This window comes from Lontra canadensis, unplaced genomic scaffold (assembly GCF_010015895.1).
Source record: "Lontra canadensis isolate GAN:19392208 unplaced genomic scaffold, GSC_riverotter_1.0 scaffold13, whole genome shotgun sequence".
In the NCBI taxonomy this organism is placed as follows: Eukaryota; Metazoa; Chordata; class Mammalia; order Carnivora; family Mustelidae; genus Lontra; species Lontra canadensis.
In genome coordinates this window covers 20,974,089-21,001,260 of record NW_022631007.1, presented here as the reverse complement: position 1 = coordinate 21,001,260, position 27,172 = coordinate 20,974,089, and the positions used below count along the sequence as shown (strand labels likewise).

At 40.3% G+C, this 27,172-nt stretch overlaps 1 protein-coding gene across 4 annotated transcripts; it reads left to right on the top strand.

The window, feature by feature from the left end:
* The first annotated feature begins 737 nt into the window (after positions 1 to 737).
* On the top strand, positions 738 to 20,910 carry NMI (N-myc and STAT interactor). Of its 4 annotated transcripts, XM_032857752.1 has the most exons (10): positions 738 to 818; positions 7,502 to 7,591; positions 8,522 to 8,617; positions 8,727 to 8,734; positions 12,419 to 12,503; positions 13,027 to 13,189; positions 16,245 to 16,351; positions 16,439 to 16,625; positions 19,528 to 19,634; positions 20,491 to 20,910. In XM_032857752.1, exons 2-10 carry the CDS (start codon positions 7,508 to 7,510, stop codon positions 20,692 to 20,694), a joined length of 1,041 nt encoding a protein of 346 aa, XP_032713643.1. In that variant the 5' UTR covers positions 738 to 818; positions 7,502 to 7,507; the 3' UTR covers positions 20,695 to 20,910. The 4 variants fall into 4 exon arrangements, with proteins under 4 accessions (XP_032713643.1, XP_032713644.1, XP_032713645.1 ...); XM_032857753.1 differs by lacking the exons at positions 8,727 to 8,734; positions 12,419 to 12,503; XM_032857754.1 differs by lacking the exons at positions 8,522 to 8,617; positions 8,727 to 8,734; positions 12,419 to 12,503.
* Positions 20,911 to 27,172: the final 6,262 nt, after the last annotated feature.

The following is a 27,172-nucleotide window of genomic DNA, read 5'->3' as shown; positions in this document are numbered from 1 at the left end:
ACAGTGAGAGTTACTATCTTGAAGAGGGACTTCCACTTTGACCTTATTTGGTTTCTATCCACTTTGTCAACTGTATGTCCAGTAATATACACATAAAAAGAGTGATTTTTAAAAACACGCCCTGAAATTAGTGTTTATGCAAACTTCAGGAAAATGTTTTGGATAAACGCTCTCAAAACAAAAAACCACTTTTATTTTTAAATTTAAGTATAGTTGATTTACTATAGCCTATTCATTTCCGGTGTCCATCATCGTGACGGCCCCCATGATAAGCCTAGTTACCATCTGTCACCATACAGAGTTACTACGATATTTACTGTATTCCCTATGCTGTACATTGTATGTTACTAATTTGTTTTGTAACTGCAAGTTTGTACCTGTTTAATTCCCTTATGTTGCCCAAACTCCTTCCGGCTTCGCTACCTAACCGTTTATCTTCTCTATCAAAAGAGCCGTGTTTTAAAAATCGAGACTGAAAATACTCGTAACTCGTCAGTAATTATTCCCTGCAGACACCATATTTGGTATTCCAAACAGTGGTTAGTTTTCAAGAAAATCCCCACTGGAGCGGAGCTTTCTTTTTCTTCCCTTCCTTTTGCCCTCTTTCTTCTTTCTTGTTTCAGGAACCCAGCTGTTGCGCTGAGTGACGGGCACACTGGGGAATCCGGCCGCGCCAGCCTCGGGCACCCTGGCGGCCCGCCCAGCCCGCGGGGCTCCCGGCCACTCGCGCGGGCGCTCGCTCCGCGCACCGCCCAGCCGGCTTTCCCGGAAGGGCGGGCGCGCTGGGCTCCCGGCGCTGTGTTCCACCGGCGAGGCGGGTGAGTGGGCGCCCTGCCCGGTTCCCTGGCTGCCAGCCCTGCTCCTAGAGAGGCCCGCGTCGGGGGGAGGCATGGTCCGCGGCGCCCTGCCCACCGCAACGCCGGCAGGGCCCCTCGGGGCGCTCACGGCTCGCTATGGGACGGGGCCGCCGGGACCGGGCCGCCGGGACCGGGGTGGAGGAGGGGGCGAGGCGGGCTGCGTCAGTCCCCCCCTCTTCCCCGCCCACCCCGTCTCCCCTCCGCCCTTCCCCCTTCTGCCCCCTCCCCCCGCCCCACCCGCTGCCTCTGACCTAGTCTTCTTCGAGCTGTTTGCTTAATTTCGGAAATTGACATGTAAAATGGTCTGTGTTTCCCCACTGTTTCAGTAGTGTCCTCTAGAGAGTTTAGGGAAACTTGATTCCTTAAGGAGATTTACTCTCCCAGGCCCGTGCAGGGTTTGGCAGTCGTGCCTCACTTTTCAGAATACCCAGGGATTTTCTCGAAAGAGATATCTAAAGGAGAATGCGATGTTTTTCTGTCTATAGACCATGCATACTTTAAAAAAAAAAACAACTATATTTGTGTATAACCATTTTATTAAGCACCCCCTCCTTTGTTCCGTCCCCTCATTTCCTTTCTTTTTGCTGCCAGGCAGGCATGTGGAAAGATTCCGTTCTGTATCACCTGGGACAAAGGGATATGAGTACAGGAAGATAGGTGATGGTGGGTGGCGGTGATAACAATGACCACCGACTTAGTGGCTTAAAACCCGCAAGTTTAGGGACACTGGGGTGGCTCAGTCGGTTGGGCGTCTGCATTTGGCTGGGGTCGTGGTGCTGGGGTCCTGGGAGCACGTCCCATATCCAGCTCCTTGCTCAGTGGGGAGCCTGCTTCTTCATCTGCCAGACACTCCCCCGGTTAGTGCTCTCTCTCTCTGATAAATAAATAAATAAAATCTAAAATAACAACGACAATAATAAACCAAACAACAACAAACCACAGACTTACTATTTTAACAGTCTGTAGGTTAGAAGTCCAACCTGGATTCCACTGGCCTAAAATTAAGGTGTCTGCAGGGTTGCCTTCCTTTCTGCAGGCTACTGGGGGGAATCTATTTTATGGGTTTTTAACCCCTTCTTCTATATGTTGCCCACCTTCCGGAACTTAGTGATGCCCTTTCTCCTTATAAAAAGGCAGCAACGCTGCATCTCTCTTGACCGTTATTCCGTTATCACACCTCACTCTGACTTTGCTCTTCTGCTTTCCTCTTTTACTTTTAAGGGCCCTCATGCTTATATTGGCTCTACAGATAATTCAGAATGATTTTCATATTGAAGTCCGCTTTAATTCAATCTTAATTCAATCTACAACCTTAATTGTAATTTGACATATTCATAGACTCTGGGGATTAGGCGTAGGTATCTTTGAGAGGGTCATTGTTTTGCCTACCATATAATGGCATAAAAGGAAGCCTGTTAGCATACAGTCCACTCATGCAAAGAAGGAAAGTATCCAGGCCCTAAATATACCAGAAAAAGTTCTGGGAATATTTTGTAGTAGTAGACTATTTATATGAGTTAAATATATTGAGAATCTTCATTACAAGCACTTAAGAATATTGATTTTTTTTTTTTGAAGATTTTATTTATTTGACAGAGACACAGAGAGAGAGAGAGAGAGAGAGAGAGAGAGGAAACACAGCCTAGGGAGTGGGAAGTGAGAGAGGAGCAGGGAGCCCGATGCAGGGCTCAATCCCAGGACTCTGGGATCATGACCCCAGCCAAAGGCAAATGCTTAATGGCTGAGCCCCCCAGGTGCCCGAAGAATATTGATTTTTTTTTTTTAAAGCAATAAAGAAATGTTGCCATTTCTGCTTTCTGGAAACGTAATAACAAAACTTCATATATGGTATGTCCTGAACAGAACAAGATACCACACAATTCTGTAAATAATGAGAGTTTTCAGTGTGTTTGCTTATATTATGCTCTGAATAGATGCAGGGAGGAGTGGGCATGGTCCTTGGCCTCAAGGTCATGACCATCTAGTCATGGAAAGTGACATGGGTACAAAAATAATTGAAGCTCTCTAAAAGAGCTAAAAGAGGGAGAAGTAATGTCCTGGAGGGGAATCAGAATAGGCTTTAAAAACTTGGGGGAAACTTGGGGTAGACCTTAAGAACAGTAGAATTTCATTGAGGTTGGGAGGAAAGGAAGGATATGACATATTAAGGGACAAGAGGGAGAAGAAGGACCCTGTGAGTGTTTAGTGTGGTTAGGGTACTTAGTCTAGAAGTTATCTAAATAAGACTAGAAAATTTTGGTTAGATTGTGTAAGACCTTGGATGACTATTGGGTGTCATTGTAAGGACTAGGTAGGTGGTTGGTGCAATAGGGAGGTACTGATACATTTTGAAATCATCTCAGACTTACAGAAAAGTTGCAAGTACAATACAAACAGCTTCTCTTTTTCTGGAATTATTTGAGAATAAGATTCTACCTTCAAGACCCATTACCCTGCAATTTCTTGAATATATATTTCCTACAAAAAAGGCATTTAAAAAAAAAGATTTATTTATTTATTCGACAGATCACAAATAGTCAGAGAGGCAGGCAGACAGAGGGGGTGGGGAAGAAGGCTCCCTAATAAGCAGAAAGCCCCATGCGGGGCTTGATCCCAGGACCCTGGGATCATGACCTGAGCCGAAGGCAGAGGCTTTAGCCCACTGAGCCATCCAGGTGCCCCCCAAAAAGGTATTCTTTATGTAACTAAAATTCAGTAACCAAAATCAGGAAATTAATATTGATACTTTACTGCCATCTAATCCTTGGATCCAGTTCACATTCTGACAGTTGTGCAGATAATATCCTGTATAGCAAAAAGACCCAGTTCAGAGTCATGCATTGCATTTAGTTATGATGAACCTGTAGTCTCCTGACCAAAAGAGTTTCTCAGCCTTTCCCTGGCTTCCATGAACTTAACACGTTTGAAGAGAACAAGGCGGTTTGTTTAATGTTTCTTCCTGCTGAGATTCAGATTATTTATCTTTGGCAGGGATATCACAGAAGTCATGCTGTGTTCTAAGTGCACTCTATCAGATGGCAGATGATTTTGACATATTTCATTATTTACTTTGATTATTTTATTATGGTGCTGTCTGCCTGGCTTCTTCAATATAAAGCTACTTTCCTCCCTTTGAAATTTTTTTTCTTTTCTTTTCTTTTCTTTTTTTTTTTTTTTTTAAGATTTTATTTATTTGAGGAGCGCCTGGGTGGCTCAGTGGGTTAAGCCTCTGCCTTCAGCTCAGTTCACGATCTCAGGGTCCTGAGATGGAGCCCTGCATCAGGCTCTCTACTCAGCGGGGAGCCTGCTTCCCCTCCCACCCCACCCTCTGCCTGCCTCTCTGCCTACTTGTGCTCTCTATCCGTCAAGTAAATAAACAAAATCTTTAAAAAAAAATAGATTTTATTTATTTGACAGAGAGAGGACACAAGCAGGAGGAGTGGCAGGCAGAGGGAGAGGGAGGGAGAGAGCCGGATGCGGGGCCCTATCCCAGCCAGGACTCTGGGATCATGACCTGAGCTGAAGGCAGCCGCTTAACCCACTGAGCCACACAGACAACCCCCTGCCTCCCTTTGAAATTAATAAGTATCTTATGGGGAAGTATTTTGAAACTAACTAGATGGACATTTTCTCACTAAAATTTCGGTTTGTGTATGTGTATATGCATGTCAGTATGGACTTGTAGTTTTTCTTTTACTCAGTGGATTTAATCATTACTGTCATTATTTTTTTATGCTTATTTTATTCTTAGACTTGGCTAGTGAGAACTTTTTCAGGCTGGATTCTGTGTTTTTTTTTTTTTTTTTTTTTAAATGCCCTCATCATTCTTTGAACACTTTCTTGCTTTCTGGCACCTTAAGGTGCTTATTTTGTATTTTTCCTGTCCCAGTCCTGTAATCAAACATTTCTCTGAAAACCCTTGGTGCCTTGTAAGGGAAAATGGTATTAGAAACCAAATTCTTGGGTGTCCGGGTGGCTCAGTCATTAAGCGGCTGCCTTCGGCTCAGGTCATGATCTCAGGGTCTTGGGATCGAGGCCTGCATCGGGCTCCCTGCTAAGCTGGAAGCCTGCTTCTCCCTCTCCGGCTCTCCCTACTTCCGTTCCCTCTCTCTCTGTGTCTCTGTCAAATAAATAAATAAAATATTAAAAAAAAAAAAAGAAACCTAATTCTTGGTGCTAGGTGTACTCATTGCTTCCAGGCCCTCTGAGCAGACAGAGTTAGGGATATATACATAGATACGTACAGTGTGTATACGTGTGAGCACACACACACATATCTCCATCTCTGTATCTTTCTCTCATTCTGTCTCATTGGAAGTCTCATGGAACTGATAGTTCCATTTCCCATCCACAGCATTCATTCTAGTTTTCTGTCTTTCTTTCCTTTTTTTTTTTTAAATTTTATTTATTTATTTGACAGACAGAGATCACAAGTAGGCAGAGAGGCAGGCAGAGAGAGAGGAAGGGAAGCAGGCTCCCTGCTGAGCAGAGAGCCCAATGCAGGGCTTGATCCCAGGACCCTGGGATCATGACCTGAGCCGAAGGCAGAGGCTTTAACCCTCTGAGCCACCCAGGTGCCCCTAGTTTTCTGTCTTTCTATATTTATAATTAACTTCTCTGGCAATGAAGAACCTGACTCCTTTTATCCTCTGTATCTTTACTTACTTGAAAATCTTGTTTATGTACCTTTGGCTGCTGGAAGCTCTAGGCTTATCTTGTGTATTTCCTGACCCATAGGTAGAATCAGCCATTGTTCCAGGGAACCGTGGTTCCCTTTACTGGGGAATAGATTAGAAACCAAGATCTAGGTGCTCTCTGATCCCCTCTGTTTTTGGACATTGCTTGTGTTCACACTAATTTTTTGCCAGTCTTCTGTTTTCTTAAAGGAGGAATAAATATTTTTCCTGTTTTTTTTTTTTCCTATAGGAATAGTGAGAATTTAGCTACTTGAAATTTTAGAGGATTATATCACAAACTGGTTATTAATGTGCCTCGAACGCAATAAAAACAGTTATGATATTTCTTGATTCATTTTTGATCTGGGACCTCTCCATCTCAGCAAATTCATATGCAGGCAAATATACTTTTTTGTGCCATGGATTCCTTCCCAGTCTGATAAAGCTCATGGACCTTAAAAAAAAAAGTTTTTAAATGTACAAAGTAAAATATATAGAATTACAAAGGAAATTAATTATATTGAAATATCATTATCAGAATATTAAGCAAATTTTTAATATAGTAATATATATCAATATATTTACATTATATTATAAGACCTAGTAGTGAATTTAATAACTGCCATAATTTTGAAGGAAAATTTTACACAAACTATATTTCAGGATATCTGCAATAGTTACGACTTTTTTTTTTTTTTAAATTTATTTATTTGACAGACGGAGATCACAAGTAGGCAGAGAAGCAGGCAGAGAGAGAGGAGGAAGCAGGCTCCACGCCGAGCAGAGAGCCTGATGCGGGGCTCGATCCCAGGACCCTGAGATCATGACCCGGGCCGAAGGCAGAGGCCTTAACCCACTGAGCCACCCAGGCGCCCCTAGTTACGACATTTTATGAAAATATTTGTGCCGTCTTGGCGATGTTTGTCAGCACCTGCTGCAGGTGCTGCAAATGCAATGTGGCTTGTTGCCTATATTCGTATTTGAAGGGAATGCTAAATTTCAACCAGAGAGTATTAGAAGTAAAGATGTAATTTTTTTCCTGTTCCAGTGTATGGACTAGGGAGCATCTGTGAAAACTCCAGATAAGAACTTCTGTACATGTAGGGACTCTTGGGTGCCTCAGTCAGTTAAACATCAGACTCTTGATTTCAGCCTGGGTCATGATCTCAGAGTCATGGGCTTGAGCCCAGCATTGGGCTCCATGCTGGGTGTGGAGCCTACTTAAAAAAAGTTTAGAAAGGGGCACCTGGGTGGCTCAGTTGGTTAAGTATCTGCCTTTGGCTCAGGTCAGGATCCCAGGGTCCTGGGATCAAACCCCACATCAGGCTCCCTGCTCAGCAGGAAGCCTGCTTCTCCCTCTCCTGCTTCCCCCTACCTTGTGTTCCCTCTCTCACTGCCTCTCTCTGTCAAAGAAATAAAATCTTTAAAAAAAATTTTTAGAAAGAACTACTGTACATGTAAGGAGTTTGGCAGGGGTGCTTTTTAGTCCATTTACATTTGGGAAATACAATAGGAAGAATTGGATGTTTAAACTTTTTTTTTTTTAAGATTTTATTTATTTATTTGACAGAGAGAGACACAGCGAGAGGGGGAACCAGGCGCCCCAGAATTGGATGTTTAAATCAAAATCTTTGAAAAGACCAAAATAGTAATCTTTTAAAATGGGGTACCATATATGATTAAGATGTGAACTTCAAAGGAATATTAATACCTGTCATTTTCTATTATTGTGTTGAAAAGCAAATGATTTTTAGAATGCTTTTATATATTTATAGATGTGAAAGTTATTTGAAATATAGACTTTGTTCAAATATAAGCCATATGATAGTAAAGACTTTGATGATAGGAAAAAAGTTACAGCAAAGAAGAGATGTTTCTTCTTCTGCAAAATAGTAAAAGTTATTTCTTTCTTCTTGAATTTGTGTATATATACTATTTTTAAAAATATTTACTTTTTGAAATAATTAGGTAATCATGGCAACCGATGAGGATAACAAAAAACAAGTTCTTAAGGAGCCTTTGTCAGATAAAGAATTTATGAACGATGAACAAAGAGAGGTAAATATTACTATTAAAATTAATTTTTGTCTATTAGTTTTGCAGTGAGGGATGTTTTAGATGTTTTTGCCCAACATTACTTTAAATTTGGGAAGATTTTAGAGTTTTCCAAATTTTTTTCTTCCATTATTCAAGCCTTGTGAAAACAATCATACTTCTGTTCTTTTTCTTACAACATTAGCTGTTTTTTCTTTCCCTCCATCCTTTCTTTGATTTGCACCCTGATGTTAAGAGCTTAGTTAGCAATTATCTGATCAGACCCAAGAGGAGATGGAGGCTCAGGTGGCTTAAGCCACTTACCCAGGGCTGTATGTCTGACATGTAAAGGAAGTTTACTGCGGGAATCCAGCAAAAACATTTTTTAATTGCCCCCAAGTAACATATGTCCACAATTACAGTGCAATTTACTTCTTCATGTTTTAAAGATTTATTTATTTACTTTAGAGAAAGCACATGACCAGCCTGAGCTTGTGGTGAGGAGGGGCAGAGGGAGAGGGAGAGAGAGTCATAAGCTGTCTCCACACTGAGCAGAGTCCAACACTGAGGGCTCAGTCTCATGACCCTGAGACAATGATCTGGGTGGAAACCAAGTTGGATGCTTCCCTGACTGTGCCACCCAGATGTCCCTCTAGTGCAACTTGAAAGTCATATTGTTGTCACATAGCCAGGAAAGAGTTGATAAGATTTAGGTCTGGCTCTCAATCCTTGCTCTACTAGAAAAATGTCTATGACTTTGGTCTAGTGTGAAAGGTAGTTTCCCTGCTTGTATAAAGGAGATAATAATACTTCTCAGAGGTAGGAGAATCTGCAGGTGATAGTGTGTTTTTTTGGCTTTTATCAGGGTGATAGAAAGTTAGCTTCTTTAATTCATTTAGAAAAATGAGGTCAGGGGCTGTTGAATTTTTTGATGTTGTTTGATTTTTTTTTTAGAGATTAATTGATGAAATTGTAAAGGAAAATACTCAGTTAAAGGAGGAGATCCAAAGGCTTGAAACTGAGTTACAAGAGGCCACCGGAAACTTCCAGGTACTTTTTTTTTTTTTTTTTTTTGCAGGGGGGACTTTTTTCAAATGTTATTTTTATTTTTTAAAAACTTTTTTTTTCAATTACTATTAACATATATTTTTTGTTTCAGGGGTACAGGTCTGTGATTCATCAGTCTTACACAATACATAGCGCTCACCATAGTACATGTCCTCCCAATGTCTGTCACCCAGCCACCTCATCCCTCCCCGGTCCCTCCACTCCAGCAACGCTCAGTTTGTTTCCTGAGATTAAGAGTCTCTTATGGTTTGTCTCCCTTTCTGGTTTCTTCTTGCTTCATTTTTCCTCTCTTTCCCTGTGATCCTCTGCCTTGTTTCTCAAATTTCTTACATTAGTGAGATCATATGATAAGTGTCTTTCTCTGATTGACTTATTTCACTTAGCATAATACCCTCTAGTTCTATCCACATCATTGCAAATGGCAAGATTTCATTTTTCTGAAGGCTGACTATTATTTCATTGTATATATATATATATACCACATCTTCTCCATCCATTTATCTGTCGATGAACATCTGGGCTCTTTCCATAGTTTGGCTATTGTGGACATTGCTGCTATGAACATTAGGGTGCATGTCCCCCCTTCGGATCACTACATTTATATCTTTAGGGTAAATACCCAGTAGTGCAATTGTTGGGTCATAGGGTAGCTCTATTTTCAACTTTTTGAGGAACCTCCATACTGTTTCCCAGAGTGGCTACACCCGCTTGCATTCCCACCAACAGTGTAGGAGAGTTCCCCTTTCTCCGCATCCTCGCCAACATCTGTTGTTTCCTGACTTGTTAATTTTAGCCATTCTGACTGGTGTGAGGTGATACCTCATTGTGGTTTTGATTTGTATTTCCCTGAAGCCAAGTGATGTTGAGGCCTTTTTCATGTGTCTGTTGGCCATTTGGGTGTCTTTGCAGAAATGACTGTTTATGTCTTCTGCCCATTTCTGATTAGATTATTTGTTTTTTGGGTGTTGAGTTTGGTAAGTTCTTTTTTTTTTTTTTTTAAGATTTTATTTATCCATTTGACAGACAGAGATCACAAGCAGGCAGAGAGGCAGGCAGAGAGAGAGGAAGGGAAGCAGGCTCCCCGCTGAGCAGAGAGCCCAATGTGGGGCTCGATTTCAGGACCCTGGGACCACGGCCCGAGCCAAAGGCAGAGGCTTCAACCCACTGAGCCATCACGGTGCCCCGAGTTTGGTAAGTTCTTTATAGCTTTTGGATACTAGCCCTTTATCTGATACGTCATTTGCAAATGTCTTCTCCCATTCTGTTGGTTGTCTTTTGGTTTTGTTGACTGTTTCCTTTGCTTTTTATGTTGATGAAGGCCCAGTAGTTCATTTTTGCCCTTGCTTCCCTTGCCTTTGGCGATGTTTCTGGGAAGAAATTGTTGCGGCTGAGATTAAAGAGGTTACTGCTTGTGTTCTCCTCAAGGAATTTGATGGACTCCTATCTCACATTTAGGTCTTCCATCTATTTTGAGTCTATTTTTGTGTGGTATAAGAAAATGGTACAGTTTCATTCTTCTGTATGTGACTGTCCAGTGTTCCCAACACCATTTGTTGAAGACACGTCTTTTTTCCTTTGGACCTTCCTTCCTGCTTTGTTGAAAATTAGTTGACCATAGAGTTGAGGGTCCATTTCTGGTTCTCTATTCTCCTCCATTCATCTGTGTGCCTGTTTTTGTGCCATCTCAGGTACCTCTTTAATGATTAGCATTGGTGGTATAGTGGTGAGCATAGCTGCCTTCCAGATACCTCTTTAATGATTTTATGTATCACATTTTTAACTGACACCATTTTTCAGAAAAACCAATTTTAGTTATACAAAATTCACTTTTAAAACATTGTGGTCATTGATGGCACCATTGTTTGTAATAGCCCCAAACTGAAAATAACTCAACTGCCCCTCCATAGTAGAATGAATTATTAATTTGGGGTGTATGCACGCAGTGGAATCCTGCACAGCAATGAGAATGAATGGACTACAACTACGTGCAGCCACATGCACAAATTTCATAAATACAATGTTGAGCCAGAAAAGATAAAAGAGGGCACACCATATACTTGCATTTAAATAAAGCACAAAAGGAGGATGTTAGCAGTTAGTGTCCTGGTTATCTTCGGAGGTACCAGCGAGCCCAATGAGGCTTCTGGGGTGTTGGTCATATTCTGATTATTGATCAGGGTTCTGATCACATATGTGTGTGATCACTTCGTAGAATTTCATCTGGCTGTGCATTTCTGATAATACACTTTTTTTTTAAAGGTTTTATTTATTCATTTGACAGATAGAGATCATAAGTAGGCAGAGAAGCAGGAAGCAGGCTCCCTGCTGAGCAGAGAGCTGGATGTGGGGCTTGATCCTAAGACACTGGGATCATGACCTGAGCCGAAGACAGAGGCCTAACCCACTGAGCCACCCAGGCGCCCCTGATAATACACTTTTAAAATTTATGTATATATTTTTGTTTTTCTATGTATGTATATGTTCGCTCAAAAACAAAAAAAAATGATGGTCATGATCAGTCACTTTTGGATCAAATTCTTGTCTTCTCACTAAGTTCCTTTATTGTTCTTCTCATCCAAGTAATTTAAATGAATTTTACAGTTAAAAAAAAAATTGGATGTATATCTTCACCATTTAAATTCTCTCCTAAATTTTCCTGTACTTGAGTTAGGCATTCACCCTTTTTTTCTTCATAGCAACTTGTATTTTTAAAAAAATATTTTATTTATTTATTCATGAGAGATAGAGTGACAGAAAGAGGCAGAGGGAGAAGCAGACTCCCCCAGGAGCAGGGAGCCTGATGCAGGACTCGATCCCAGGACCCTGGGATGATGAACTGAGCTGAAGCCAGGTGCTTAACCGATTGAGCCACCCAGGCACCCAAGAACTCACACTGTTAAAAAAAAAAAAAATCCTGTTTTTAGTTTTAATGCTTAGAACATTGTCACTTTTTGTTTCTGAAATGGGGGATAAGATACTGAATATCAGGAAGTGGGGTTCGCCATGTTTATGGGACTTAGTGAACACTGTTACAGTTCTGGTTACTTCTCAGACTGGAGAGTAATCACTTAATCCTACAATTCAAAGGGCCTTGGGAACGGAGCCAGCTCAGCTTATCCAATTTACAGAGGACTGAAACTGTGGTCTAGGGAGCATAGGTGAGTGGCTCCTGGCCAAGTGTGCTCAAGACCAGAATCAGGCACTCTAATTCCAGAAAGCTCTCGACTTTTCAGCATTATATTGAGTACTTCCACAGTGTTGGGAAAATCTCTGCCTTTTCTCAGACACTGCCAATTATTTTGAAATTGGATTTATGCGGATACAGAACAAATGTGAGATTAGGTCAAATAACACTGAATATTTCTAACCCCTTTGTGATAACACAAACATTCTCTTTCAGCATATAAAATATGGGAAATAGAAATGCAAACAACAGATTCATTTGTGCATGTATGTATAATTGTATATGCCTGTTATTCCCAATGATTTTTATTTTTTTTTTAAAGATTTTATTTATTTATTTGACAGACAGAGATCACAAGTAGGCAGAGAAGCAGGCAGAGAGAGATAGGAGGAAAGAGACTCTCTAGGCAGAGAGGCAGGCAGAGAGAGATAGGAGGAAACAGACTCTCCGCTGAGCCGAGAGCCTGATGCGGGGCTCGATCCCAGGACCTGGGACCATGACCCAAGCTGAAGGCAGAGGCTTTGACCCACTGAGCCACCCAGGCGCCCCTCCCAATGATTTTAAACAGATAACTACAACCATGTAAATTTATCTTTCAGATTACGAATTTTGCTGATAGTCTCTCTTCACATTTTTATAAATCTAAGTTTGATAATGGTTAAAAAGTTGATGGACAGGTGTTGGGTAAGGGGGAATTTAAATTTGATAAATGTTAAATCCTATAATTCAGGAGTCTTTATTTTTAGATAAAATTATCTGGGTTTGCTATCAAAATAAACATGGTATATACTCAACTCTAGTTTATACTGCTTTGTAGTGAGAGTAAACGTACTAATGATTCCTTGGTAAGATAGCCTGTTATTGGTACAGTTGTTTAAAAGGTGCTTATCTACAGGAATGATGTAGGCTTTAGAATCGAACAGTATACAATATTGGCTAGTGTAAACATTGATTAGAAAAAGTGAGAGATTATGTATTTATAATTTAATCTGGGGAATAATATTAAAGGATCATCATCTGATTACATTACTGAGTACTTACCTAGGAAGAAGTCATTACTAAGGTTATTAAATAAGACCACACTGTATTTTGTGGGGTTCTGAAATCAGTGGAGAATGAATTATTGGATGTTCAAATCACATTATCACAAGAAGGGCTTAAGTTATTTCTTATCTTGATTTTAATCAAACATTTCTGTTTAAATTAGATTAAAGAGGATATTCCTGAAACAAAGGTGAAGTTCGCATCTTTAGAGAATCCTGAGAATGACAGCCAGTTTTTAAATATCTCCTGTTCATTTCAAGTGAGCTCACAAGTTCTTTATGAGCTGCAGAAAGGACAAGCCCTTATCACCTTTGAAAAAGAAGAAGGTATGAGTAATGCTAAAAAATTTGACCATGTTACTTTTTGGAAAGCACGGAGACTTTCAAAGAGCTTTCTTAGATATTTGATCTATTGTTTTACAATTTTTATACCTATCATTTCATCTCATCTCATTGTGACATCTTGGGGTAGATAGGATTATCCCGTTTTATGATGAGAAAACTGAGACATTAAGTGCCCTGAGTGTGATCACTTGTTCAGAACATGACGCCTCTGGGACTCAAGCCCAGGTATTGTTATGTCCAATACTATTTTTCTTTCTTTTTTTTTTTTTTTTAAAGATTTTCATTTATTTATTTGACAGACATCACAAGTAGGCAGAGAGGCAGGCAGAGAGAGAGAGGAGGAAGCAGGCTCCCCACTGAGCAGAGAGCCCGATGCGGGGCCCGATCCTAGGACCCTGAGATCATGACCCCAGCCAAAGGCAGAAGCTTTAACCCACTGAGCCACCCAGATGCCCCCAATACCATCTTTCTACACCTGCTACCTCCAAGTGATGCTAGTAATAATGTTTTAAGCTGGCAGAGCTCTACTCAGGTCTCAGAGGGTTCCCACAGACATCTCATTTTATACTCTCATGACTCTCTGAAAGCAATATGATAGGAGAATTATTATTTACATCTTGTAACTAAGAAAACAAATTCTTGGGTGTTTAAGTGACTTACCTAAGAGCACATTTGTGGTGAATGGAAAAAGCCCAAGAGTCAGAGATTTGGGACCTGATGTTAGCTGAATCTGTCATGGTGTAGGACCCTGTTCGGAGCTGGGGGCACAATAGGACAGTCTGGCTTTCAGTGCCAACTTAGTCCATTTCTAGAGTGTGATTTGGGTTGGGTTCTTTCTGAATCTCAGATTTTTATGACAGCCTTTGTGGTAGTACCTACCTCATGGGTTGGGTTGAGTATTAAATGAGAAATGCTGACATAATATTTAGCACAGTGTCTGACACATAATAAACACCTAGTAAATGAGAGCTGTCGTTGCTACTCATTAGGAATTTTCCAGATAAAGAAACTGAAACTTAAAGAAGACAAAGAACTTGCTCAAGGTCTATATAGTTAAAAATTGCAAAACTGAGAGTCAAACCCATGAGTATCCATGTGCCTAGTACTAGACCAACAGTGCCTGGAGCAGGCCACTCTTCCAGGCCTTTGGTCTTCTGTTTGTCCAGTTATGGGGTGGGGTCAGATGGTCTTAAGCTTTTCCAGTGCTCAGATTCTGATAATCTAGGATTATAACTTGTATCTCCTTACACTTGGTATCTCACTATAGCCTGCAAATAAATATTAAAAAGAAAGGCATTCTAGTAGGTCAGCATGTGAACATACAGTTGGTTCACCTGTATGGGTCCACCCTGGATCTACCCTTGAGCTGAGGGCAGAGGAGAAGGCCAAGGGTGCTGTGTTGTCATTTGGCAATGGTAATGGGGATATGACCAAAAGACAGAAGTGAGGATTTGGGAGGCAGGGATTCTGTGCAGGAATTACCCGGGAATGCTGGAACCAGGGTTGTCTTCAGAAATAGCTGCATCGCTGCTTCCATTCTGGGCACGGCTCTGAGGTCTTGCTCTCCTGGGACAACTTTGGGCTTATACACGATTAAACAGGAGTTGGCCTTTGATAGAGTTACAAAAGTTGAAACGCAAGTGGTCCTCTCAGCTGCGTCAGATAACCAGATGTTGGAGGTTTGGGTGGGGGGTGTGGGAGGGAAAGGGCATCATCTAAGTATTACTTCATTGACATTTTCTGTTATTGTTGCCTGTTGTCATTAACAAAAAAAAATTGTAATTCAAGTTATCAAGTCATATCATGGTACAATGAGTGCGAATTCCCACATGACAACGCCCTGCCTTTTAGCCTATTTCTCTCTTCCTTCAGCTGTGATGTGTGTGCTGTCTGGTTGTCATAAACACATGTGAGATTTATAAGACCAGGAGTGGGCATCTCTTATCGTCATGACAAATTAGAGTAAGCAGCTCTGTATTAACAACTGAAGTGTTATAAACTCTCATGTCACACAGTTAAAAATAAATGCACACCCACATGCATTTTAAACTGAAATATAGTTGCTATCTGGAGTTCTAATGATTTTTGGCATAATTACATTACTGAGCCTCTCCCATTTGTGCAAATAAATTGGATTTGATAGTTTTGTGATTGGTATAGGCTATCATTTTAGTAAAGTGATTTCAAGAGCATTTTAGCAAAAGTAGAAGTCCTCATTAAATATAGCAAAAACATAGAAAAGACTCACACTTTGAGAAGTTGACAAATGATAAATAAGATTGTCAGAATGCCACTGACCCACACAACTTTTTCCTACTTACTCAACATGGAAGAAGTTTCTGGCTGTGCTTTAATTAATGTACTAAGGGAATTCTGTCATCATTCTGTCAACAGGGGAATTCTAGAGGGTGTGTGCTGTGCTGAAATAAAATATGAATTTGAAGGCTCACCAGGCTTATCTCTTAGGAAGTGAGTCTAGAACTTGATGACGCTTTCTCATTATAGCTTTTTTCCCAGTTTTCCTGAGAAATAATTGATGCATATCACTAAGTTTAAGGTGTATGACATGATGGTTTGATGAATGTATATTGTGAAACAGTGACCCAGCAGGTGCAGTCAACATCCATCTTCTCATACAGGTGCAATAAACAGAATTCCCATAAATTCAACAAAAAAGGAAAAAACTTTTTTTTGCTTGTAATAAGAACACTTAGGATCTACTCTCTTAACAGTTTTCCTATATACCACACGGCATGTTGTACGTTACATCCCTGGTACTTTTTCATCTTATAATTAGAAGTTTGTACCTTTTGACTACTTTGTAATTACTGATGTATTTTGACATTCCGACATTAATATATTTATTTGCCACTTTGGCGGCAAGAGCAATAACACTTGGAAGTCCTAGGAAAATTTTAAAAATTAGATCCTTTAAAATGAAAGGAAAGTTAAAATTTTTAGGATAATTTGTTCTTAAACTGAAAATGAAAACGTTTATTCAAGTATTGGCAGTTCATACTCCCAAATAACTTTTCAGTTGCCCAGAACATCATCAGGATGGGGAAGCATCATGTGAAGATAGAAGATGTAAATGTGGAGGTTTTGGCCAAGCCAGTTCCATTAAATTCAGGAGTCAGATTCCAGGTAACGTGGTGATTATTGCCTTCTAGATTTCTATCAGGTGTGAACACTTTTCTCACCCCTGTTGCTGAGTGTGGAATGATTTCCCAGGTTCATGAAGCGTACTCTAAGGTGAAGATCAACGTTACTGAAATTCCTGATGGATTGCCCGAAGATCAGATGAGAGACAAGCTAGAACTAAGCTTTTCTAAGTCCAGAAACGGAGGCGGGGAAGTGCTCCGCGTGCAGTACGATAAGCCGTCCCGCAGTGCTGTGATCACGTTCACGGAACCTGGAGGTATTCGCCCAGTTAGGCAGTTACAGAGTGCTTTACCGTTTAAATTATGTTCTGCTGTTTCTTTTCTTTTCTTTTTTTTTTTTTTTTAGATTTTTAAAATTTATTTGACACAGAGAGAACAAGAGTGTGCACAAGCAGGGGGAGTGGGAGAGGGAGAAGCGGGCTTCCCATGAGCAGGGAGCCTAACTCAGGGCTCGATCGCATGACCCCGAGATCATGACCTGAGCCGAAGGCAGATGCTTAACCCACTGAGCCACCCAGGCTCCCCTCTTTCTTTTCTTTTCTTTTCTTTTTTTTTTTTAAAGATGTATTTATTTATTTTCAAGAGTGAGAGTGAGTGAGCTCGAGAGGGACAGGTGAAGAGGGATAGATACTCTTTTTTTTTTTTTTTAATGGTTTTATTTATTTATTTGACAGACAGAGATCACAAGTAGGCAGAGAGACAGGCAGAGAGAGAGAGGAAGGGAAGCAGGCTCCCCACCCAGCAGAGAGCCCGATGCGGGGCTCCATCCCAGGACCTTGAGATCATGACCTGAGCCAAAGGCAGAGGCTTAACCCACTGAGCCACCCACGCACCCCGGGGATAGACTCTTAAGCAGACTCCATGGTGAGGCAGTTGTGGGCCTCAGTCTCAGGATCCTGAGATCAGGACCTGAGCAGAAGCCAGGAATGGGATGCTTAACCAAGTGCATCACCCAGGCACCCTTATGAACTGCCATTCCTAAAAGTGTTCCTTTTCTACTTCTTTTATTTGGAACTTATTAGATAGCATAATGAGAGGGGATTTTTTTAACCTTATAAAATGGTAGAGTACTGAAAATGATTTCTGGGAACGCTCTTGAGAAATATTATGTATAACGAGCACATCAGTCTTCCTGCATCCTCATCATAGGCCAGCCAAGGAGCCAGGTGTTCAGAAGTATATCTCCTCTGATCTGCAGCACGATTCTGGAGATAGACGTTATACTCATTCTATTGAGGTGGAAACTGAGTCCTTGGGAGGGCAAATGACTTACCCCAAGTTACAGTGGGTATGTGGCAGAGAAATCTAAAAATACGTATGTCTAAGACTGTCACTTCCATCCCACCTGTTTTGACAGATGAGGGTCTCTTAGGTGGAGGGAATAGATTCCAGGGAAGACAAAGGGTGATTGGAAAGAACAGTTAGACATCTGCTCCCTTTATAGATAGAAATGGATCTTTACCAAATCGTCAGAGGAAGGTTTACATTCTTATGATTAAAAATGTAGAATTCTACAGCTGCTTTTGTTAATATGTTCAAGTGATTCTCCATGTAAAACTATCTTGCTCGGGTGCCTGGGTGGCTCAGTGGGTTAAGCCTCTGCCTTCGGCTGAGGTCATGATCTCAGGGTCCTGGGATCAGGCCCTGTATCGGGGCTCCCTGCTTGGCGGGGATCCTGCTCCCCCCCCCCGCCCACCTGCCTCTCTGCTTACTTGTGATCCCTGCCTGTCAAATAAATAAATAAAATATTTTAAAAAATTAAAAAATCCTGCTCTAGTTAATTCAGTTTGTAGGGTTTCCCCTGGGTTTGCACATATAATAGAAATCCAGTTATACAACTGAAAAGCACTGACTGTTTTTTCATAACGGAGTAATACATTCTTTTCAAAGAAGACTGAAATAAAAAAGAAGAGCATTAATTTAGCAGAAGTGGAGACATTTCATTAAACTTCCCTTTCTTCTACTATGTAGTTAGGTATGGTTAGTTGAATGTCTTTCTAGATTTTTCTGGGATTGCTGGAACATGTGGTGATTTTGTGTTTAGTGTTTTGAGGAATGGCCATACCGTTTTGCACAGCGCTGTACCATTTTATACTCCCACCAGCAATGTCCCAGGATTTCAGTTTCTCCACATCCTCACTGATAGGGACCTGCTCTGTTAATCACTGCACCATATTGCTCCTTCCAAATGGACTGGTGAGAGAGGAAAAAAAGTGATAGGATATTCCTAAGAACTGTTTCTGTTCAACTTTATGCAATCGGAGACATTATTATCTTTTTCCCCTCTAGGAGAAAAATGCTGCTAAAAAGAAATCTGATTATTCTTTGTGTTAGAGGAACCTGATGAGTTTCTGTTATTTGCCTTCATTTCTAGATGACATTCAGATCCCTCCTCTCTTTGGTTAACATCATTATGTCAGTTTACTGAATAATATCATGTATTAGTTACAGGATAACTAAGTGATTTTATGTATGAAATATATATTATAGTAACACAGTAATTTATTATATAAGTCTATATTATAAAAATGTATATGTATAGTATTCTTTTTTTTTTTAAGATTTTATTTATTTATTTGTCAGCGAGACAGAGTGAGCACAGGAGCAGGGGGAGTGGTTAGAGGTAGTGGTTAGGGGAGTGGTTAGAGGTAGAAGCAGGCTTTCCGCTGAGCAAGGAGCCCATTGCCTGATACGGGACTTGACTCCAGGACCCTGGGATCATGACCTGAGCCAAAGACAGACACTTAACTGACTGAGCCACCCAGGTGTACCTATATGTATAGAATTCTAATCATAACTTCAGTTACACTTCTTGAGAAACTGGGAAACTCGCTGTCTTGTTAGGATGGGCAGGTTACTTTTTGCAGATGATTATTGCATTTTATGTAACTCAAGATAGATCTGTCTGAGGTCATACAGCTCTCTGCATTGACTGCAGTGGATAGTTCAAGACAGAAGGATCTATTAAGCCCCATTCTTATCTGGTCTTGTATTTTTCAAAATTATATACTGTGAAGTAGATTGCAGAATTTTCAAAAACATAACCTAACCACTCAGTTCACTGTTTACTGTAATGTTCTGTTTGAAGAAAGTTTTAACTTTGAATAAAAATGTCTATGATATAAGGAAGAAAATAATTTTTTAAAAATTTACTTCTAGTTGCTGACAAGATTTTGAAAAAGAAAGACTATCCGCTTTATATAAATCAAAACTGCTATAGAGTTACTGTTTCTCCATACACAGAAACACACTTGAAAAATTTTCAGGTAAAGTCATCTCTTTTCTTTCATTTTGGGGATTTATGACTAAACCCTACCTCACAAAAAATAAGGGAAAAGGTGTGAGTCTATTACTGTTTCATCTTTAGTGAGCAATGTCAAAATAGTTTCTTCATATCCGCTTGGTGCAAAATAAGTTTGTCTTTTAAAAAAACATTTTAATGCAAAACTGTACCTCATTTAATTTCTTACATACTTTTTAAAACTTGGAATTACTCAGATAATGGTATAATACTTTTGTTTGTGGAGACACAGCTGTATTTCTCTCATGTGTCCACTATCCTTAAGAATAATTCTTCCAGGAAGCCTGCTTCTCCCTGTCCCTCTCCCTTTTCCCCCTGCTTATGTTTCCTCTCTCACTGTCTCTCTGTCAAATAAATAAATAAAATCTTTAAAAAATATAAAAATAATTCTTCCTACTCATTTTCTCTGAACTCATTGTCTTTACCCTCAACCTATTCCTTTTTTCTCTTCCTACTTAGGTATTAAATGACACCCCCATCTACCTGGTTCACCGTCCTGAAAGCTACAACTCATGCTGAATTCTTCATTTTGCTTTATCTCTCGCATTCGTTTGGTCACTCGCATCTCTGACTACCTCTTTCATGGACAGAAAGACCATAGATGTGCCCGTCTTTCCTCTATTCATCATAATGCCACCAGCGTTATCTTTCTGAAATTCAGATCTGACTTGGATATGCTCTTGCATGAAACAGCTTACTGAGGCTCCTGGTCTCTTCTAAGATAAGGTCCAAAATATGCAGCAGAGCTCTATAAATCTAAAGTTCTGCAATTCGAAGCTCTCAGAACATTTTCTCTTTATCTTTTTAATTTTCCTTTTCAGGTGTTTTCGGGAATATCGGAGAGGACAGTGCTTCTGACTGGGCTGGAAGACCTTCAGATGACGGATATAGAACTTTTAGAGGATTTAGTTAGCATTCATTTCCAACGGGAGATGAACGGAGGTGGAGAGGTGGAAGTGGTCAAATGTTCTCTAGGTCAACCTTGCATCGCATACTTTGAGGAAGAGAGGAATGGAATGATCTGAATATTACTAGAGCCTGTGAGCCCAAATCACTGTCAGTATGTGACAAAAATGGATATCCCTTTTCCTTTAAAGAATGAAGTCTTTTAATTCTTTAGTGGCCATTTATTCTTAGATACAAAATATCCATGTTTCTGAATTCTTCTTTGTTTCAAACCCTGTTGCATGCTTACCAATGCAGTAAGTGCTCTATATTAAAAAGTTTTGTTTGTTCATAAATTATGTGGATTGGTGCAATGTCCGTTGAAATCAACCATAAGTGATGCAATTGTCCCCCTGCTGTGTTGGCTCATTTTGTAATGAGCATGTGGGCCAATTGTCTTTTGGCCCCAAGTCCACCAATATGCAGACTTGACTCTTAACATCTCCTGAAAGAAACGTTATATTCAGCTGTTTGTGATTTCCATAGACTTGGACTTTCAAGGGACTTCAAGAGCAGTGATTTCCCACTTTCCCGTTATATAGCATCTTCCCCCACAGGCCCAGGTGTATTTTTCAGAGCTGAGTGTGGTCTTTCTTTCTTTCTTTTTTTTCAAGATTTTATTTATTTATTTGACAGAGAAAGATCACAAGTAGGCAGAGAGGCAGGCAGAGAGACAGAGAGAAGCAGGCTCCCTGCGGAGCAAAGATCCCTATGCGGGGCTCGATCCCAGGACCCTGAGACCACGGCCTGAGCCAAAGGCAGCGGCTAAATGCACTGAGCCACCCAGGCGCCCCGAGTGTGGTCTTTCTACTTATAATTTTCTTCGCCCAGAGTGCCAAGTGTCCCCTGATTCTTTCCAAAACATCTTCTCCAAATAGAACTTGTAAAGACCATAATTTTCATTCATTTACACTTAAGATGGAAAAAGTAAGTTTAATGGAATGACACGCTTGGAATAAAGGGAGAAGTAAATGCAAAGCTAGAAGTTCATCACTCATCAGCCTAGATTTCAATCTGAAGACGAAAGCAGAGGCCCTGTGCTGTAGGGACTTACATTTTAGTTTGAGAGCCTCCCAGTTCATTAACATCCCACTGTTTGTAAGTTGTAGAAACTAAACTATATGATGCGAGGTTCCTATTCAGAGAAGGTGAAATTCTCTTTGGTAAAGAACATTGGAACAGCTTTTATCCTAATACGGTGTGTTCCATAAAGAGCCAAGAGCAGAAGGAAATTCATATTAAAGTGCTGGCAGAAATGAAATGCTTTAGAAAAGATTCTAAACCTCAATGTACCCAATGCTGCCCGCCATCTAAAAAAAAGGGAACGTTAAAAAAAAGAAAAAAGCTTGGTTTGCTTTTGATATTTTATTTTTAGGTTTTAAAGTCGTTATGCTACCATTAGAAGTACTCATTGCTTTTAGAACGAGACATGGTACCTGGAAATTGGGCAGCGTGCACTCTTCATAGTCACTGTTTTAGGGGGAAAAAAATCTCTCATGTGTCAGTTGTTCTTTGGAAATGGTAAAATTATTTCAGAATATTAAGAAATATTAAGAAAAATTGAAAGAACTTACTTAATTTTGATTGATACAGTCTCATTGGCATAAAAAGTGTCATTTTTAGTCTGTGGCAGGCTGCCAGTCAGAAAGAATTTTTTCCTAATATTTAGGATGAGGTTTGAAATAGTCACTTATGTTGCCTTTGGGGGGCTTCTTCATGCAGTAGAACAGATAATTTAATTCAATTCCAAATATTCACAATTTTTTTTTTTAGATTTTTAAAAAAAATTTATTTATTTGACAGAGATCACAAGTAGGCAGAGAGAGAGGGGGAAGCAGGCTCCCTGCTGAGCAGAGAGCCCGATGTGGGGCTTGATCCCAGGACCCTGAGATCATGACCTGAGCCAAAGGCAGAGGCTTAACCCACTGATCCACCCAGGTGCCCCTTCACAATGGTTTTTAATAAATATTTCTTCTTGTAGAAAATTAGACTTTTCCCTTAGGCTCTTTTCACCATTCCACCCTTGTGTGATCTGGCTAGATTTCAGAAATCAAGCATTGGCTTTCCTGCTTATTTCTAGAGTTTTAGAAATTTTATAGAAGTAAAGTTTGTCTTTGAAAATTTACCAAAAGAGGGACGCCTGGGTGGCTGAGTGGGTTAAAGCCTCTTCCTTCAGCTTAGGTCTCAGGGTCCTGAGATCGAGCCCCACATCGAGCACCGCATTGAGCTCTCTGCTCAGCAGGGAGCCTGCTTCCCCCCCTCTCTCTGCCTGCCTCTTTGCCTACTTGTGATCTCTGTCTGTCAAATAAATTTAAAAAAAAAGAAAAAGAAAAGAAAATTTACCAAAAGATACTATGTGACTATTGATTGGATATTAAGTCAGGAAACCTTAAATTGTGTGTCTTGGATGAGATAGCTCCACTTATTTTGTGAAAAGACACTGTCAACATCAACACATAAGTCAGAAGATTATGTGGAATCGCAAGTCCCTCTAGCCCCTGGTGGATTTATCAGTGAAGATGGCCTAGGTTATGCTGTAATGAAAACCTCCCGAAGCTCAGGGGCCTCACAAAACAGAAGTTTAATTCTCATTCATGTTGAATGTGCAACACAGGTTGGTAGGGGAGCCTTTTTGTCCTCATCACTTAAGGCCCCATCTTGACACACACTTCCAGAACCATGGAGGTGGGGAAACATGAAGTCTGCAGAATCTTGCACCAGGAATTAAATGTGTAATTTAGAAATGACCATGTCTTTTGTCTCACATCTCATTGGCCAGCAATAGTCATCTGACCTCACTGGAAAAAGAGGGACTGAAAGACTCCTTCTTGTGAAAATGAGAACCAGATATAGTGGAGCCAGAAGATTAAGGAATGCAGTCTTTCTTGTCCTACTGATCGTAATATCTGGATCACTCTCCTTCATACACAAAGCACACTCCTACTCACCCATACCCCAGTGAGGAAAACCAAAAGTTCCATTAAGTCATGATATCAAACTCCCAAGTGCGTGAACCCTAGGTGGTATGTGGTAGTTTCTATATCAAGTCTGAACGTTACTTCTCTTTATCCAGAGACCCCACCCCATGATAGAGACTAGTGGAAATGGAACAAGAGAACTGCAACAAACTCTCAAATTTGGAAAAGGGGACAATTAGGGGAACATGTAGTGGTCTCTGGGCCGAAGCCATCTTGAAATATCGCTGAGTTAGATACATGCTTCATATACCTTGAGTGTGGAATTTTGATCAGGCCATGATTCTACTCTGGAAATTCTCCTCTTGCTTATTGACCTTATAGCTTCTGGGCATTCTTCTTTTTCCATTGTTCTCCTTTTTCATATCTGGAACATATCTTTCTTGGAAGCTGAAAAGCTTATTCATTCAGTACACTAGCTATGACTAATGTTTGGGACCAAAATTTTTAAAGTTTTGAACCATCACAGTCTCTTTACTTTGGCTGATAGCTAGTTAGGTGTTACACTTCAAAAACTTAATAGGCTTTGGGGTGCCTGGGTGGCTCAGGTGGTAAAGTGTATGCCTTTGGCTCAGGTCATGATCTCAGGGCCCTGGGATTAAGCCCCGAGGTGGACTCCCTGCTCTGCAGGGGGCCTGCTTCTCCCTCTGCCTGTCAGTCCCCCTGCTTGGGCTCTCTCTGTGTCAAATAAATAAATAAAATCTTAAAAAAAAAAAAAAAAGACAACCCAAAATGTAATAAGTTTCTAATCTATTTTTTTTAATTTTTAAAAAAGATTTTATTTATTTAATTGACAAAGCGAGAAAGAGAGAGACCACAAGTAGGCAGAGATGCAGGCAGAGAGGGAGAAGCAGGCTCCCCGCCAAGTAGAGAGGCCGATGTGGGGCTTGATCCCAGGACCCTGAGATCATGACCTGAGCCAAAGGTAGAGGCTTAATGCATTGAGCCACCCAGGCACCCCAGGTTTCTAATCTATTTTATTTTGGTTAGCTTATATGTGCTAATAGCCACACTGACATTTTTTTCTAGACTCACGGTTTATTATTTTTTTTAGATTTTTTTTTAATTGTGTTATGTTACCATACTAGACTCACGTTTTAAGAGTTGCTATAATTCTCTGCTTTCTTGGTCCTATTTTTCTCTCTGTCTCTTTACTTAATTGAAGGTACTTTGGTCTATCAGACCACTTACAGTTTCTGTTGCCTGAGCCAGTTTGTCTAGCTGAAAGGGTTTATTGAATTCAGCAGCCTTCAATTGTTTTTGTTGTTGTTGCTGTTGTTGTTCTGAGGGACTTTAATCTGTTCAGAGATCCAAAGCTTGATTATTGATTTGATCTTTGCAATAAAGTGGAGTTCTAATCAGCCTTTGTTACTCAAAGTTTTTATCATTTGAGAATAGAATTATTGTTTCTTCCATCCTACATGTTCCCATATTTCCAGATTTCTCTATTCCCTTTCATTCTGGCCGATTCTTTTCTAAGCTCTTTTCTTTTTTATATTATGCTGTCAAATGCACTCAATAGTAACAGACATATGCTACTAATTTTGCTTTTTCACACCTTTTTAAAAAAAACTACAAGCTAATTAGGTACATAATCTGCCTTCCAAGCTATCACATGTGACAGCTTTACCAAATGTTTTTCCACTACATAATATGAATCACCAACCTTCTAATCTCTGATAATTATTTTCTAATTACCTGCCCCTCAACCAAAGCCATGTATTTTGATTGTGTTGTGGCTTGTCTTTTTTTTTTTTCTTTTGAGTATAGCAATGCTCCAGAATACCAATTGTATATCAATCAGGATAAATTATATGATACCGATGTGGCAAATTATGTCTTAATTTCAGAGACCAGAACAGAATTTTACTCCTTGGTCCATGATGGGTCAACAAAAAGGGTGCTCAGGGTAGACATTCACAGGGACATAACAGCAACCACAAACTTTTTTTTTTTTAAGACTTATTGGGGTGCCTGGGTGGCTCAGTGGGTTAAAGCCTCTGCCTTCAGCTCAGGTCATGATCCCAGGGTCCTGGGATGGAGCCCCACATCGGGCGCTCTGCTCAGCAGGGAGTCTGCTTCCTCCTCTCTCTGACTGCCTCTCTGCCTACTTGTAATCTCTGTCAAATAAATAAATAAAATCTTAAAAAAAAAAAAAAAGAAGAAATGAGAAGGGTTAGAAAAAAAAAAGATTTATTTATTTCAGAGAGAGAGAGACAGCAGGAGTGGGAGGGGCAAAGGGAGAGAGAGTCCCAAGTAGACTCCCTGCTCAGCACAGAGTCTGATTCAAGACTCCATCTCATGACAATGAGATCACAACCTGAGCGGAAATGTGGAGTCAGACACTTAACCGACTGCACCACCCAAGCATCCCGGCAGCCATCAATTTACTGCTGGATGTCATGCCAGAAGAAAAGAGCTCTGAAGGGTCTTGAAATAGCAATTAAATTCTTGGTCCGCAAATGTCCCTTTCATTTGCAGCTCAGCCAGAACTAAGTATATGGCCCCACCCAACCATAAAGGAGCTTGGATGTTTAATTCTACCGTATGCTTGGAAGGCAGGAAGCCAAAACTGTACAATGAATAGCATTAATGATATCTGGTTGGTATTGAAAAAAAAAAAGATGCTCATTCTTGAAAGATACACAAAGTATAATCACACCCAGATAATGGTAACATTTTTATGTCCTCCTTTCCAATTCTTTTTCCCCAACCATATATCACATTTCATTTTGTGACTATACCCTATTTCTAGGGTTACTGTTTCTCATTGTAGGACTTAAAGATTGCTTCCAATTTTCCACATTTATAAGTGCTATGATGCAAATAAACCCTTTTGTATCCTGGAATACAAATGTTTTTCTGCAATTCTAATCTTATCTCACGGTGATAATTACTAGGTTGATAGGGTGAAGGATATCAATTTTTTTTTAAGATTTATTTATTTATTAGAGAAAGAGAAACAGAGTATAAGCAGGGGGAGAGGGAGAAGGAGAAGCAGACTCCCTGCTGAGCTGGGAGCCTGACATGGGACTTGATCCCAGGATCTGGAGATTGTGACCTGAGCCGCAGGCAGATGCTTAACTATCTGCGCCACCTGGGCGCCCCAAGGATATCAATTCTTTCAAGGATCTTGATATATATGGCTGCAAGTGCTTTCCAGAAAGGAAGGCATCAGTGTACTTTTTTTTTTTTTTTAAGATTTTATCTATTTATTTGACAGCGAGAGAGGGAACACAAGCAGGGGGAGTGGCAGGCAGAGAGAGAAGGTGCTCCCTGCTGAGCAAGGAGCCCAGTGTGTGTGTGTGGGGGGGCACCATCCCAGGCCCCTGGGATCATGACCCAAGCAGAAACTAGAGGCTTAATGACTGAGCCACCCAGGCGCCCCTCCGTGTGTACTTTTACTTTAAGTACAATAAGGACAATTTCATTGCTCCCTTTCAGCATTGAATACTACTCCTTTAAAAATGATTTTCTTATTATGCTATTTTTAGAAGTCTTCACAATATATACCACGTCTTATGAAATTAAATAATTAACAAGATACAGATGAAATATCAAGTAATGGGTTTCATTTTTGTTT

Excerpts from the sequence above, each read along its gene's own strand:
- NMI (XM_032857752.1), top strand. The coding sequence starts at position 7,508 with ATGGCAACCGATGAGGATAACAAAAAACAAGTTCTTAAGGAGCCTTTG. Across the intron at positions 7,592-8,521 it reads TGAACGATGAACAAAGAGAG|AGATTAATTGATGAAATTGT; the intron begins GTAAATATTACT and ends TTTTTTTTTTAG. Across the intron at positions 19,635-20,490 it reads CACACTTGAAAAATTTTCAG|GTGTTTTCGGGAATATCGGA; the intron begins GTAAAGTCATCT and ends TTTCCTTTTCAG.